The following is a 17838-nucleotide window of genomic DNA, read 5'->3' as shown; positions in this document are numbered from 1 at the left end:
ACATCAATCGATGTGTTGAGTACCTTGCTGCAACAGTCTACAACAAAGGCCGAGTCATCCATCACTCGGTCCTTCGCATCAGATGCGTTACTTTCAGGAATTCCAAACCAGACCAGGTTGGCCTTCCTACGTTCTCTATCAAGCAATTCACGTGAGCTGTCATTAGCGACTTCTGATAAATCAGCTGTCTTGTTCTTTACTTCCATTTCTTCCTTATTTTTCCTTATTCCTTACCATCCCACTGGTCTATCCTATTTACCCTGAATAACTTACAAAGAACGGCATGGAGGAGTTCTTGCCATGTCAAGCGCATAAGTCTAAACGACGCTCGTTTCTGCTCGCTTTTCCACAGAAGTTGCAGTCTAGTGACGCAAAACTGGTAGCAGCGAGCAACAGCTTGCGGTCATTAATTTGAACACCGGAGCCTAGCCCAGATTTATTAATGGGAGTTGTATGTATGAGTGAATCCTGTATTTCGGGATACGTCATTTATACATGAAGCTCAACTGACTTCCCTGCCTCGATTTAACACAGAATTCGAAATATGAGATGAAGCATAGGCTGTGGTCTCTAGGTTCGTATTTCATATCATTGCGATCCCGCCTCTCTGATGAATGCCTTTCTCGTGTCGGTGAAGGTTCGTTGGAATTATCACAACTACATATACGCCCAGAACTTTTGCTAGCTTCTCTGTTGGGTTTAATCCGGAATGAGTTCATTTGTGGTGAAGGTTCATTTGGATTAACTTAAATTATTATTTTACCTCACGTTCAGAGAGTTAGATGTTAATCAAATTAGAATTTTGCTCGCCTCGTGTAAATTTAATCACGCGCAACAATGCAAGCAAAATATCTTTTGAATCATTAATAGCGGACAGAAAACAAAGAATAATATATTACGCTATGATTTTTATAAGCGTTTCTGTTCGTATCAATGTTGTATGCTCTAAATTATATCTTAAGCCTGCCTTCATTCTATCACTCGAAATTAGTGAATGGTTTGCGTCAGTACATAGGGTATGTCTTGTAGCATTGTCAATTAGACAATTAATTTTCCTTCATGTTTGTCAAGCAGATCCAATTACTTGAATGCATAGACTCCTCAATCACTAAGATGTTAGTAAATCACGCCATTCATCTTGCTGCTCCAGGAGTAAATAGTTGCTGTGCTGCCATGCATGGGAGCTCGAGCTTAGATTGTGGATCCGAAGTCGTGTCATCGATCGCTTGTCAATGCGTGGCAGTTCGTTAAGTGGGGTTCGACGAACACGTTATTGGATCTGCGTGAACTATTCGTGACAGTTCGTTAAGTGGATGCTTGTCGAACACGTTATTGGCTCTGCGTGAACTATTCGTGACGGTTCGTTAAGTGGGTGTTCGTCGAACGTGTTATTGGCTCTGCGTGAACTATTCGTGACAGTTCGTAAATGTGGGGCTCGTCGAACATGTTATTGGCTCTGCGTGAACAGTTCGTGACAGTTCGTTAAGTGGATGCTTGTCGAACACGTTATTGGCTCTGCGTGAACAGTTCGTGGCAGTTCGTTATGTGGATGTTCAGATTAAACGTTATTGGCTCTACGCGAACAGTTAATGGCATTTCGTTATCTTGTCGAACACGTAATTGGCTGTGCGTGAACTATTCGTCATCGAGTTTGTTATTACAATAGTAACGAGCTCTGTTTGCCGTATGTGTTCTTTGTTCCTCCATTGAGTCAAATTTTCTCCTCTGAGTTATTCAACAATTCTGAGATCTCCTTCTTCATTGGCAGTTTTATCGCTTCTGCGCTGGTCACGTTGGAAATGTGGAGAATTCTGCATGATAATTTAGAGATGTGCTTTAATTAACACATTTGTTATCGCATGTCTTTCGATTCATCAGGGTGCCTGGCTCTTGGCAATGGCCCTTCAAATGCAATGGTTTCCTTTATCAGACAAATTTTCTGATAAAAGAACCAGAATCGTTTTTCAGTGTTCGACTACTCCACTTTTCTCTGCTGCTAATTGGCCCTTGGAATAGGATATTGTGGATGCAAGGAATCTTTGATGATGTTTTCCGTCTGTTTCCTACTGGATTCGTTCTCAGCACAATCATCTTTTGCCAAGAATTTAAAAGCAAAAAATTGCCAACTAAATTCATCATATCTTAAATGAAAACGTCTCGAAGTCCAGTTCCATTATCAGTTAAATAATTTCAATTCTTTATAAACTTTCAATTTAAGGAGATTAATGATATAAGTACTTCTGATGGTCCTTTTGGAGCATACTTTTAAATTTACAAAAATAAGTCGAAAAGTTTGCTCCTGCTGATTGCCAGAAACATAAACAATTTATAGCAATTTTCTGCAATAACGTAAGCGTCTACAAGAAATTCACTAACATGCCGGAATTATACGTACAGATGACTTGTACATATTATTTTTTTTAACATATAATTTTGAAGTTACCCTTTATACATTGAAGTTCATAAAGCTTTTACTAGTGTTCAGTTGACACTGCGTGCCACGCCTCACTCAGCTGTTATGCGTTAATCCTACCTTCACTCAAAGTAATGAGTGAGACTAAAGTCAAATTACAATGCACTTTCTGCCTTGGTGGTGTTTATCCTGACCCACAATAACTCGACAAAAGGGCGTTGCAGTGCTATGTACGCTCGCTGCTCGTGATGAGTGAAGAAAGTGTGCCACTATTTGAACGATAAACCCCATCCATTTTTGCAGTGTATTCTTTAATACACTGTAAGAAAAATCACCGTTAGCGGTATTAACGGCGTTTCAGTGGCCGGTCGGCACGTGAAAAGAAACACCGTGTCACCGTTTTTAGTCTAATTTAACACTAGAAATCCGTAAAACATCTGATAAAAACGATAAAAACGGCGAAACAGTTTATTTTCACGGGGCAACCGGCCACTAGAACACCAGTGGGACTGTTTTTTCACCGTTTTTTCTAACACTGTAATGGAATCATATAAAGTCGCCGTCTCCATAGTTGCTTCAAAGTCCATTAACAACTGTTGACCAGAAAACTCATTTCCATGCACTAGAATTCATGTCACTTCGTCGGCAGCAATCCGCCTTCATTAATAGAGCTGTCACGCACAATTACTTCGCTTCGCAGGAACAGTTTCGGCTTCAACATCTTAATTGCCGCGCGTCTATAAAATAATGTATCCTATTTATACCTCAGTCGTGATAATTCTTCCATTCACTTAAAGGGCAAAGAAATTACTTCTATTCTAACTTCATATATCAAGCTACTTTGGTAGAAAGTCGATATTGTCGTGCTTTGTAATTTTTGATTTACAGAATGAAGTTCGTTTTCAAGTTTATTTATATCAACTAATATTGAATATTCATCAAACATTCGGGCGTAACAACCACAATATTGTAGCCGAAATATTAAACGTACCAAATAACGAAGCGAGGACGTCCTCGTAGGAATAGCATAACATTCCTTCGCCTTCGGTGCGTCATCACCGCGAGCCGAAATTATGCAAGTTTGTAGGTCGGCAGCGCCATTATTGTGAGTTTTTGTCGCCTTTCCGGGGGCGTTTAGTTTGGTCATTCAGAGGATTTTGCCGCGAAAAACGATCGCGCCGATGCGCAAAGTTTTCCTTTGTTAGAGCTAAAAAAATCCACCCTTGTGCAATTTGGCAAAGAAAGCTTTGCCAAATTAATGCGCGGGGGGAGAAAAAGATGCTTCAGAAACTATGGGTTTGTTGGCAAACTTCGTTATTTTGAGAATTCTGTGTGACTTCCGTGTGAATTTCGTGGCGGCTCTCGCTTCGGTAAAACTCACGACGGTCAAAGATTATTAGAAATTTATGACATAAAAATTTTGTGATCGGTATATAATCTTTTGTTTAATATATTTTATTTCTATTTTACTTATCAACCATAATTATAAAATAAGACATCATCAAGCAAAATTTTAAACCGGTATTTTTCAAGTAATGTCACCTCCATTATTGTATACTTATATCAAGATTCATGCAAAATTCAAATCGTGTAAAATATCCAATCCTAAATTTACGTAATATGCAATTTTCTTATCAATTTTCATTCCTATATCGGAATTTACGTTTCTCATGCCGCCGCAGCTGCCAAATTAGTCCACAGATTTTTCACGGGCAAGTTTCCTGTAATTAGATTCCAGAAATTATCATTTTTTACCATACCATAAATACAGAGAGCCTGGAAAATAGCGCTTCCGAGCCATAAGCTTCGATGTTTTCCCCGAGTAGTGATGAGTTAAAATAATAAAGACTAATCAGCGGCTGATGAAGACTAATTAGCAGCTAATTTGTTGTCGAACTGAGCCGCTGGATCAGAGATGCGTTTAGCTTTTCAATTACGAGCTCGTCAGCTTTCATCCCACGCGGTGATGACGCCGGATAATCGTGTTAATTATTTATTAAATTTAACACGATTATTGATTATTATTAATAACAATTCAATAATGCCGATATTTGAGAGATGACTCTTAGGAAAGTTCAGTTTTGAGTAAGCTTTTGAGAGTTTTTTTAAATGATTTTATTTATTGTTGTATTACATTAATTAGTCGTAGCTATATTTTTGCAAGAATAAAAGTAATGTTGTCCTCATTAACGACTCGATAATGCGATCTGCAATTAAAAAACAAGTGGGAAACCTGACTCTCTTTGTGTAAGAATTTTATTTCGAGTTTATATCTACAAATTTAGAAGCGAAATGAATTCTTTATACTCAATTAGATTTATCACACGTGATAAATATCATAAATTTGTTCATATTTTGAGTGTGGTTCAAACAAGCGTTATTTTTATGTTGGCGTTTTCCTTTGCTTGAATTGAATTACAAATTGTGATAGACATTTTTTTAACAAATGACTTTCAAATAAAATCTCAACAGTAGTCAGTTTCCTGGTGCATATCATCATTAATTTCTTTTCATTTGATTATTTGTTGTTGTTGCTGGAAGTGCCAGCTCCTGCAAGCCGCCATGCCTCAGGGATGCTGGAAGTGCCAGCTCCTGCAAGCCGCCATGCCTCAGGGATGCTGGAAGTGCCAGCTCCTGCAAGCCGCCATGCCTCAGAGATGCTGGAAGTGCCAGCTCCTGCAAGCCGCCATGCCTCAGGGTAGCGGCCTGCTCTGGCATGTCACGAAACTTCCAGGCGAGCGGCCTGCTCTGGCGGCTCACGAAACTTCTAGGCGAGCGGCGTGCTCACGAAACTTCCAAGCAAGCGGCCTGCTCTGGCAGCTCACGAAACTTCTAGGCGACCGGCCTGCTCTGGCGGCTCACGAAACTTTTAGGCGACCGGCCTGCTCTGGCGGCTCACGAAACTTCTAGGCGAGCGGCCTGCTCTGGCGGCTCACGAAAATTTCAGGCGACCTGTCTGCTCTGGCAGCTTGGTAAACTGGATTGATCAGAACACAAACGCGCACTTTGCTATCAAGATTGTAGTTAGTGGTAGTGAATAAGTTTGTAGTGGTAGTGAATATGTTTGTAGTTGTAGTGAATATGTTCGTAGTTGTAATAAATATGTTTGTAGTTGCAATGAGTAAATTTGTGGTTGCTGTCAGTTTGTGTTCGTCTTGAGCAAGCTTTCAATTAAAGTTGTGGTGAATACGTTTGTGGTAGCAATGAATAAGTTTGTCGTTCTCTGATTAAATGATAAATTGTAGTAATTTTTGGATTCTGGTGCGCAATTCGTTAGTTCTAGTGAATTTGTTTGTAAACGTAGTGAGTTTTAAGTTATACTGAAAAAATTTGAATTATTGTGAATAAGATAGGTAGCAGTTACAATAAGTGAGGTTGCAATTTTAGTGTGTATAATATATAGTGTGTATTGTATGAGATTCTACATCTGCCCCTGCTCATCTCAATTAAAGTAAATTATACATTCACACTCTGTAATTAAATGTTTCATGTTTTTTAAATAGAATACGATGAAAATGAGGCAATAATCCTCGATGCAAACGCCACTTTTTCCGCTCGAACAAACTATACCAGCTGCAGCTACAGCAATGGATGTTTGCCTCCAACAAATATAATAAATATTCATGCATGCTAGTAAAGCGAGCACGGAGGCTGGCATTTGAATAAATTCCCAACTTTTCAACTCCTGTTCAAACACTGAGATGGCTTTAACGTTGTTGTCGTGAACAGACGGGAAACACTGCAGACTCTACCTGAACACACTTTAAACACTGCAGACACCACCTGAACACATTATGAATACTGTAGACATCACCTGAACACATTATGAACACGGCAGACAGCACCTGAACACATTATGAACACTGCAGACATCACCTGAACACATTATGAATACTGCAGACACCACCTGAACACATTATGAACACTGCAGACACCACCTGAACACATTATGAACACTGCAGACATCACCTGAACACATTATGAATACTGCAGACACCACCTGAACACATTATGAATACTGCAGACACCACCTGAACACATTATGAACACTGCAGACACCACCTGAACACATTTATGAACACGGCAGACATCACCTGAACACATCATTAACACGGCAGACATTACCTAGCTGAACATATTATGAATACTACAGACACGGCTTAAACGCTCCATGAACACGGCAGACATCACCTGAACACATCATTAACACGGCAGACATTACCTAGCTGAACACATTATGAATACTACAGACACGGCTTAAACGCTCTATGAACACGGCAGACATCACCTAGCTAGTCCTAACTGAATGCTCTATGAACACGGCAGCAACTGAACGCAGCACTAGCGTTCAAATATATTTCGTTAACGCCTGCGACACTTGAGTTCAAGTGCTGTACTAACGCCCTTGTGAACGAATAATTCACAGCGCTGATAGTCTCTTGCTTAGGGCGGATTGTCGCTCTGCCGTCATTATTATAGTATCATTGCATGGGCCTTGTTTCCAGCTGCGAGATTAATAAGGAGGGAGAGGGGGACATGAAAATTAATGAAGGTACTTCTTTAAAATAATATAAGCGATAATGTCATAAGCACGGTATACTTAAGCTGAAACATTACATCGATGATTTCAATATCGAATAAATTATAGAATAACTCATTATATCACTCAGGAGGTATTTTATTCGGTATCTTATTATCAAGTTTAGGTATATTCATTATTTATTATTAATTATCTTAAGTATTTATTAATAATTAAGTAACTTAATTCTTATCTTTGAAGTCCCTTTCTTGGAATAAATACTTATTGATTAATGAATACTGGCCTTGCAAGTTTGTAGTCTTGTTCAATTGAAATATGTATATTATTAACGTTCTATGTAAACTTTAATCTTTTATTATCCGAAGAAAAGAGAGAGGACTATATCAGTAGCACCCCGTACCAGGCAAACGACATCATTTGCAGAAACTTATAGAAGTTAATTTTCAATTCTGAAGCAGCAACTTGCGATGCATTACTGTTGTATTTTACAGCGGTGATTAAACTTTACTGTAGTGTTTTCTAGCGATGAAATGGTGAGATTTCCTCTCAACAATTCAGCCAAATTAAATTTGTTTTAGGCTGCTTTCTCTTCATCAGATTCTTAAGATTTATAATTCTTTATGCACTGACCGCTTTTTAGATCAGATTTATAACAGAAGCGGTCAGCGTTATTGTTCTCACGTCTCTCGCATAAAAATAACCGTTACAGCGGGATTACGTAACGTAAGTTTCTCATGTTATGTGCGTGACGTGACGTCACGGTGCGTACACACGTCGCTCTCACGACCTTGCGTATCATCTCCACGTGGGAAACTATGTATAATCATTCACGTTCAGTTGCGTCAATTTAATGAATTATATTCTGAATAACGAATAAATTCTAAATTTTTTCAATGAAAACAAATCGTATATTTATAGATTAGTGTTTCTATATGTATTAATTTTTATGCGTGCAATTATTCTGACTTTATTAGAATATTCGTATTATATTAGTAAATTTTATGTCTCAATAACTAATTGCAGCGAATGACTGCCATTGCTATATTATGAATTCAATTCACAGCTACAATTAGAGGCAAAACTTTCAATCCATCATAAACTTCAAAGCTATTTGAGAAAAAAACTACCGAAAATTGTTCAGAATTAAAATTTCCGTTAATCATTTAACATGTGCATAATTTTAAATTTACATGTGGATTAATATTTTTTCGATTATAAGCTGTAAAGTTTTTTGGAAACGACGGTCTAAGCAGAGACATGAACAGGGAAGGCAAGCCACTGGCGATGCATCGCTGTTTGGTGTTCAGTGATTTCGATCAGTCAGCGGCTGTAGGCAAGCACAGCCTGGGAGTGACTGTAAACACGCCAATGCGACGGCATTCCTGTCGTCCCGGGCCGCAAACTGCGTCCCTGTCGTCCCGGGAAACAGACGTCATGTCTATCGTCACAGCCGCCGACTGCGTCCCTATCGTTTTGCTGCCGACGTAGTCTCTGTCGTCTCGGTAGCCGACGTAATCCCTATCGCATCGGGCCTTCGACTGTGACCCTATCATCCTGCCTTATCGTCCCAGGCCACCGACTGCGTCCCTATCGTCCCAGGCCACCGACTGCGTCCCTATCATCCCAGGCCGCCGGCTGCGTCCCTATCGCCCCAGGCCGCCGACTGCGTCCCTATCGCCCCAGGCCGCCGACTGCGTCCCTATCGTCCCAGGCCGCCGACTGCGTCCCTATCGTCCCAGGCCGCCGACTGCGTCCCTATCATCCCAGGCCGCCGACTGCGTCCCTATCGTCCCAGGCCTCCGACTGCGGCCCTATCGTCCCCGCCACGGACCCCTTACATATCGCCCCAGGCCGCCGATCACCACAAAATTTAAGTAACCACTCAAAATCAGGAGCCAAAATGCGGAAGCACTTTTATTTTTCTGGTAATCTGTAGGTAATTGAGAACGGATCGTATGTTTCACTCAATTATTTTGACGTGAGTTCTTTCGTTGATGTCGCTGACGAGTTTCATTTATTATCCTGTGTCTTAATTGAGAAGTGCGATCATAGTTGTTTGCTTCCATCATTATTTATAAGACAAACCTTCATGAATTTCCCACTACTTCAATATTGAAGTACGATTACCTACATGACATGTGATACGTCAGATCGACAGACGTGACCGACATGTGTCTTGGACCGCAGTCGTCCTTGTGTCGATGCTTCCTTGACACAACATCTTTCGTAAAGCAGGAAGACGATGCACGATGTGCGCGGATGCTGATTCGGTCTAGGCGTGTTCGTGTCATCGTTGATGCTGCGCTAGTATGTGTTATCATCATTGCCGCTGTCAGAGTGTGTATGCTATCATCATTGATGTTGTGATATCACGAGTGATGAGAGACAGGCAGGTTATTGCGCAGGTAAGTACGGGATTGCAGTCAACAAGTTGTGTACAGAGCGGAAGCCGGGAGACGCGAGCGCTCGCAAGTCCTCATCAGAAGCTATTCATGCGACGATGTCGTTTCGAAACGAGTTATTACAACGATCTATATTGTTATTTGGTGGGTGAGTGTAGTTGAATAAGTGGCATTGAACATAATTATATAAACTTTCACCAGGGAAAAAGTGCATTTACGTAATGGTTCAATACTGTAAAGGGCGGGCAATTTTTATGTCTGTTTCCTAATCTTCTACACCTTGGAAGCGATTCAAATTTACATGGCTGATCTAATTTTTTAACATTCATTTTTTGCCGATGTGCTTCATTGCTGTTAACAGTCTTTAGTTCATCCCCGTATTAAATGATCGTCATAAACAATAGTTTATTTCTGCAGCCCGGCTCTGTCATATTTCTTGCAGAGCATAAGTCAAGACAATTACGGCAACACTCCAGAAAAATTCTTAACATGAAGTCTGGTGCTTTTTACCAACTACTACACGGAGCTCTGGTCTCGAGAAAAGCAGCTCCTTCATCACGCCACGATGACTTTTTTAATATTATTAATTTGCACGAGCGAACCCAAGCACGAAGGTTTACCACTGTGGAGCGGTTGAAGCCGTATTTTTTCGGTGTGCAGGAACGAATTTCTTGAGTTTCCTTGAAAATCAAGATCCTATCAAAATGACATGAAATCAAATGACGTGACATATGAAATCACCCTTTAAAATCCCAGTCAAATACGTTGTGCACTCCCCGAGTTCGGAGAGCAGTTGGCTGATGATGTTATTGGCTGTTGCCGCAATCTGTGAATTTTGATGTTTGTGAGGCAGACGCAGAGTTGAACAAGTCCTCAACATTTCTTCACTTTGATCATCAATTCTTCTCTTAATTCTTCTCGTAATTGTTTTCGTAGGCCTATCAGCAGCCGAAAGACTTTAGTTGGTTATCTTCTCTTTCTTTGTGAACTGCTGCAAGATTCATTTTAATGTCATGAATGAATGATACCTATAGCATGCAAGATAAACTTGACGAATATAAACTTATTATAAATTTACAATAAATAAAATTGTTCTGCATTTTAAAAAGTTAAAAAAATAAACTGACTAATAATAATAAACTGACAAAATTGTCCCTCTAGCTTCTAAATTAGCTCGCTGAAATGATTTTAGTTGCTTCCATTTATATCTTTTTAGATTTTACTCTTGCCCTTGCATTAAATTGACATTAATAAATTAGCGCATAACTTTAGAATTATTAAAACTTGTGACTGCTTAATTTATGCTTGTCGGTATTCCTTTATCCAATAAAACGCCGAATCAGTCTTACCCTTATTCTTATGTCATTGATGAAATCATACTTTTTGAGCTCATCAAAAAATGATGAACACATCGCTTGCTTTTAATAAAGAATGTAACATAATTCAACTTTTGCTGTGCTGTTTATGCTGCGAGGCAAACTTTTTTTCCGATTATCGAATCGCGGGAGCTGGTGATTGTGCACCGTAATATACTTGGATTGTTAGAAAATTAAAATCGAGAAATTTTATTCTCGTCAGCTCAATTTCGAGCTCACATTTATTGTGGTTGAATATCAGAGTAACGATTACGCTTGAATTTGCTAGAGGAAAATAAATTATGTTCTTTTATAAATAAAAATGCTTAAAGTTACACAGATCATGGTCTGGCCATCATTATTATCATCTTCCATAAGCACGTTCAAGAAATATCTCTAGCCCCAGCCACTGACCGCTCGCTGACCTCACCACTCAATTATTTCAGTGGGTCTTCCTCCGAAAACCTACAACACTCATTGGAAATGAGCAGGAATTTCCCTCCCCCGTGCCCTTCTATATCGAAGTTCGATACCCTCTCGGGGACTTTATTGCTCTCCAACTCTGCCCTCGAAGTTACCTGAGTTGAGTACTGACGGAGAGCTATGACCTTAGGGTAAAAATTCGTTTAATGGGGTAAGTTGGTCTAAATTATTATTCAACGCGCCGCCAGCGGGGCTTCAGGCACTTAAATAACGCACCCAAAGTTCCCATTTCATTCATCTCACTTTGATATATGGTGGCACATTACGCTCAATTCTGGTATAGATTCTGAACTATTTTTCCTTTCACTTATAATATACCTGCTAACACTTTCACTTATAAATAGATCTGCTAGCAATATGAGCAATGTTCGAAGCTCATGCTACTTTTAATTTATTAACTCTCGGTTTGTTGCATGAAATCAAGTATCAAAATTCTCGTTGTTTAATTCTAGGCCAGATTACAATACTGGAGGTTGGGAACGCATTAATTTTTTCACATATTTTCCAGCCCCTGCAGGTTCTGTTTTCGTTAGGTAGGATTTTTAGGTAAATTTCCCGGATTGGCCGATGCCAATCCGGGATTTGCATTTCATTGGAATGTTTTGATGCAAGAGCTTCGAACCGTGATCTGCAGCAGATCGTGAAGACTTAGTGTGATGTTTTCAACGATTTTATATCTCTAATGCAAATCGCTTCTTATATCTTTATAACTGTGTTTTCTTTTATCTTCACTAAAGTTGAAGTAGCTTTTTGACAGAAATCTATTTCTCTTACTAAGTGCAGGGTCTGGGATGAGTTAACCTAAATTAAATCACTGATCAACATCAATAATAAAAATTACTGATTAAATACGATTACGTTCAAGGCTCATTCACGTGAGATTTATTATCCCTTAATGCAATGAAAAAGTCTTTCCTAAAAAGTCGTTTCCCAGGGAATGTAGCTTTTGATTTAGTGAAGCCATTCGATAGTAAATTATTTAGATCCGTGTACTCCCTTCAGAATTATTATTTACATTATATGTCATATTATTTAATTATCAGTGCGTAGCTCGCTGGAAATTAAGGTTGAGTTTAACTGAAAATGTTTATTCTGCTATCGAGGTGATTGCATGAGCGATACGCTCGTCCTTTTAAGTTTGTAAATTATCAGCATGTGATGTGAGTGAGTATATTGGATGCATTATAACTTCTCGTCACATATCAGAACTAGCGGGAATGTCGCAAATCTTGTTTCTCTTATCATGATGAAGAACTGCTGCCAGATAATATGAACTGTAACTCTACACTAACTCAGAACTAATGTATTGAAACTTTAAGTTTAGCTTCCTCTACGTTTCTAAGTTTCTATCATCTGCTAACATTTTCTGGTTCCTCGTTTTTGTGTACGATTAGCATTTATTGTTAGTTAAAAATTACAGTATCGTCTAAAAGCATTCGCAATGATGAACTGCTGGGTTTCTATCGATTGCATTAAAGATTAATCTATACTTGAGAGATGAAATTAGCGATGAAGTCTACCCTTGTGACGGTAATCTTGACTCAGTTTACCCTGAATAGGAAACTATCAGTGCTACACGCATAAAGTGAGTTACATTTGGGCAATATGACCAATATATTATCTGAGTGCAGCGCCAGCTATGAACTGCTACAGCCAGGGAAGTCGCCTCTAGAGTGCTTGCTTTTTGCCACAAATTGTGTTTGACATCGCCAGGGAAATGGTCTGGCACTGGAGACGGTACAAAGTCGGCCCTTGTGTAGTGCAGAGAGTATAAACTTAGAGCACCTCGTCCTCCGTTGTTCGAACATAAAGCACATACAGTTATGAGAAAATAATTTGTGGGTGAGCCTTTTTGTTTTGAATAAAAGTAACTTCATGTATATATTTAAGATATGAATTCACGCACCATATCCACGAAATGCTGTGGCACTGGAGACTATAATGTTAGCACTTGTGTAGTGCAGAGAGTACGAACTCTTCACTACACGAGTCACGCGCATGACATATAAATTGCATGACCACGTCATCCTCAAGTCAAAGGCATGACCACGTCATCCTCAAGTCAAAGGCATGACCACGTCATCCTCAAGTCAAAGGCATGACCACGTCATCCTCAAGTCAAAGGTATGACCACCTCATCCTAAATTCAAAGGCATGATCACGTCATCCTCAAATCAAAAGCATGACCACGTCATCCTCAAGTCAAAGGCATGACCACGTCATCCTCAAGTCAAAGGCATGATCACGTCATCCTAAATTCAAAGGCATGATCACGTCATCCTCAAATCAAAGGCATGACCACGTCATCCTCAAGTCAAAGGCATGGCCACGTCATCCTCAAGTCAAAGGCATTACCACGTCATCCTCAAGTCAAAGGCATGACCACGTCATCCTCAAGTCAAAGGCATGTCAGTTAAGTCAATGGCACTGAGTTCCATAGACCTGTTAAGTCAATGGCACTGAGTTCCATAGACCAGTTAAGTCAATGGCACTGAGTTCCATAGATCTGTTATACAATTTGTAACCTCAAATCTGTAATTCAAACGAAAGCACTTCAACCCTGGGTCACGTGTCCGAAAGCGCTTAGTCAGGACCGTGTTTGTCATATCGCTGCAGTGTATCATTGTGAAATCCTGTTTGGCGTCGTGTTAGCTTTGATTGCTGTGCTCCTTGATCGCATGCAAATCTATGCGGTGTGCATGCCCAGACGCCAAATACGTGTCGCTCTCCGCAGGCTGATCCAAGATGTGTCAAAGCATCCCTCAACTGGAAGCTCTGCGCAATGTAATGGACTGAGGCAATCATTAAGCTTAGCGACGACGTTGAGCCGCAAGAAGACGGAACCTTCTTGCCAGCCTTTTTTCATTTTTCTAGATGAATTTAAATGTTACTTGTATCATTAAATTTTCTGATAATAGCGCTAAATTTTGGCTTTGACTTTTAAATGTACAACTATATAAAATTATATACCGTACTATGGTGATATTACTGATATATGTATACATGCGCGGAAGTTATTTCGATTTTTTTCAATGCACCCATTCTGTGTACCCAGATTTTGTGAGCATTTACATTATTTTAAGTTTATTCTACCTTAGCAGAAATTTATTTCGTAAATCAAATAAGCAAGCAGGGATGCAATAAGCAATATATTCTAAATTCTCATGGGTAATGTCACTCGTGTTGCTTCAACAAACGCTCGCACTTTCTGCCTGTAAAAACATTGAGACATTTTTCGGACCAAATCTATTTTCCTCCGGCCATGTCTGTCGACATTCAAGGCAATTTTCGTAAACACATTCAAGATTTCAGATTAAATTTTCAAATCCAATTTTTCTGTTGGTGGAGGGATTTTACTCTATATATTTGGCATCCATTGCTATCGTTACCCGACGTGTTTGGTATTTTTTGACCTGGAAGGATCGGCGTTTCAGCGCCCCGGATTTCCAGTGATGCGGCCATTGACATCAGTTTTCGGTGCGAGATTTGCCGTGATGCCGGCAGCCCGCCAGTCTTGACGGAGTTTTACGAGCAACAGCGATGCAACTGCCGAGGTAATGTCGCCTTTTACTGTGCATTTAGAGCGAAATGCCGGCAAACTCGGGACGTAAATGTTGTTCGCTGCACAGCGGCTGTGACGACACTCTTGCACAATCCTTCTCGTTCCAGAAAGGATTCTCATTTGTTTGGATTGTGCATCTCGATGCCTCTACACAAAGATCAGGAGATTCGTCTTTATAGCTGCTCTGCCTGCAAATGCTTCAATTTGCTGATTTGGATGTTCGCACAATTTCGTCCTGCGCGGAACATGCAGATCTGATGTGCCAATTCTGCAACATCAGATCAACCGATTTTACTTTAAACCTTGAATTAATTTAGATTGGTAATGATAAGCTGATTCTTTGGGCCAAAGAATAATATTTCATAAGCATTACCTCCACAGGAAAGTTTTTTACGTTCAATGAATTCACTTTTCTAAATTTATGCTCAAGCCAAAAACTTTCCGTGAAGAATTTTTCCGATCAAGAAATTAAGTAAAATCGCATGCGGTAGACAGGATGACGCTGAATTTTTTATCTCTGGCATTGAAGTTTCAATATTTTACCTTTTTATTTTCTTACGATGACGTGCCGAGGTGTAGGGATCTTCATATGAAGGACCAAGCCAGTCTTAAGAGACCTGATCGTCTTTTAGTATTCCATCACTGTCACTTTAAGCGCAGCTCCGCAATCATCAATCTCGCTCCAAATCTTGCATAAAGGAAGGACTTTGACTTTGAAATTCGCCTCTTCGCCCAAATTTCCCTCTAGATTTCCCTCTAGACGTACGACTACGTAATTTTTTTTCGAGGGACCTCCTCAGGCTTGAAATCGAAATTATCCAAGTCAACCGCTAAGTGATTCTGGACCGCTGACAATTTCGTAGCCACTATAATAAAATTCTGTTGAATAACGTGAATGACAACAACCTAGATCCCCTCGAAAGCCATACTCATGGTTTTGTCAATAACAAGTGGCATCACCGCGTAAGGATTAGCGCATTACAGAGTAAGGATTAAAATTCTAAAAGCATTCTCAGCTATAATGCGGCTATTCAAATCAAATTATTTTCAAACGTTTCACAAATTCGAATTATTTTAATCTTTTTTATTATTCATTGTGAGGGATTATTATTATGGGTTATTTTTTTTCGATCTAACAAAAACCTTCTCGGTTTGTATTAGCAATTCTCGGGCAATTTTTGATGAACATATATAGACGTCTTGAAATATGATGCCTCATGAGCGTCCACAGCGTTCAGGCGACCATATGCTTATTTCCATCCGTTTCACATCGAAAGTTTACAAATTCAACGATAAATTCAAATATAGTTTATATTAATATTTTTATATATATATATTTTATTTTTTTTAACATATTTCCCTAAATTGAATTATTTTTACTTGTGTGCAGTATTAGCGGCACTAACGACCGTCTGCAGAGCAGCGCCGGAGGCTGGAGCCATACAACTTACCGTGAGTCATAACGATACTTGCTTGGTGATACTTGCCTCTGATACCTGCCTCATGATACCTACTCCATGATACATGCATAACGATACTTGCTTGGTGATACTTGCCTCTGATACCTGCCTCATGATACCTACTCCATGATACATGCATCACGATCCTTGCTTGGTGATACTTGCCTCTGATACCTGCCTCATGATACCTACTCCATGATACATGCATAACGATACTTGTCCCGTAATTCTAGCCTCGGATACTCGCTTCATGATACTTTTCTCGTAATACTCATTTCGTGATACTTTCTTCATGATACTTATTCCTTATACTTGCTTCCTTAAACATGCTTCATTATACTTGATTCCTTAAACCTGCTTCCTTAAACTTGCTTTTTAAAACAAGCTTCCGTACACTTGCTTCATGATAAACGCCACATGATATTGTCGTAATAATGTCGTTATATATATCTCGCAATATACAAACTTCGCTTGACACTTTCCCCCAGTGCACGTGAAACCTGACTCATAGAATGTCTTCGGCAAGTCTTGTTGAAATTTTATAGTTCATGAATTCATTGCCAAGGTAACATAAAGACTGAGACCATTTCACGAGTTTCACTGAATACAAATTCAATTTAGATTGATATGTCGTCCCAATCGTCCCATCAGAAATCATACGTTAAAATTATGTTAGTGAAACGGTGATTTCACTAAATCAACACATAGTAAACGGTGTTTCAACGCCATTTTCGTGGAGGAGTAATTGTACGTTTTTATTACAGTCCGTGGGGGACTCAGGACTACGGAGCGGGCATCAGCTGGAGGCTAGCGGAAGTTCGGTTCCCTTAATGCACTTCTCTCCCCCTACCCATGCCCCGTCCCTATACCCAGTCACTGAGTTGGAATCTTCAGAATTTCTTCCATCCCAACAATACTACCCATCAGCAGCCCGTAGTAAGGCTGGACCCGGTGAACAACGCCTGAGTTCTCAAAGCTCAAACCCATACAACGTCGAGGTTCTTACCCACGAGTCCAACAGCTATCCTGTGGGTACCTCGTTTAGTTTTGCCGACTCCCATAAAGAAGATCACGGCCAGTCTTACGATCCTCCTGTTTATTACCCGGAAGCATCGAAAAGTTCAGACGTTTCAAACTTAGCTGCTTCTTCCCGATCTCCAAGAATTTCTGACGTTGACCTTAGGCAGAAAACTACGGCAGTCTCCCACCTTGATGAGTTTGTTAAACCTAAGGCTGATAGCCCATCCCAGCCTCCCACAGATGGTGCTCAGGATCAGAGCACGACAGCCAAAAGGCCTCTTGAAGTTTCTTCAGTGAGGTTCCAGTGCAAAGGAAGGACAGGATATTTTGGGGATGATGATTTTGCTTGTCAAGTATTTCACTTCTGCAGCCATGATGGCAAGCGGTACACCTTTCGTTGCGGAAATGGCCTGGCTTTCAACGAGGTGAGAAAATCTTTGACCGTGCATGTGATATTTCCAGCGTCATGCAATGACATAGTTTCATGAGGAAAGTTTTTAAGTCACGTAATATTATGGTAAATCCAAAAAATTTGTTATGGATGATTTCTTTAAACGAGAAAATGAAAAACTGTTCGGCAGTAGTGAGTTTGAGAACGACACT

At 39.9% G+C, this 17838-nt stretch overlaps 1 protein-coding gene across 2 annotated transcripts in view; it reads left to right on the top strand.

The window, feature by feature from the left end:
- LOC108666341 (mucin-17) overlaps positions 1 to 17838 on the top strand; it is a 78522-nt gene that overhangs the window by 54892 nt on the left and 5792 nt on the right. For both annotated transcript variants that reach the window (XM_018153188.1, XM_018153189.1), the window contains 2 exons: positions 16146 to 16207; positions 16980 to 17660. In XM_018153188.1, coding sequence (XP_018008677.1) covers positions 16146 to 16207; positions 16980 to 17660 — 743 coding nt within the window. The remainder of the gene's footprint in view (positions 1 to 16145; positions 16208 to 16979; positions 17661 to 17838) is intronic.

This window comes from Hyalella azteca, unplaced genomic scaffold (genome assembly GCF_000764305.2).
Source record: "Hyalella azteca isolate HAZT.00-mixed unplaced genomic scaffold, Hazt_2.0.2 contig5432, whole genome shotgun sequence".
Taxonomy (NCBI): Eukaryota; Metazoa; Arthropoda; class Malacostraca; order Amphipoda; family Hyalellidae; genus Hyalella; species Hyalella azteca.
Note: the sequence above shows the minus strand (reverse complement) of the source record. Positions and strands in the feature narration are given on the sequence as shown.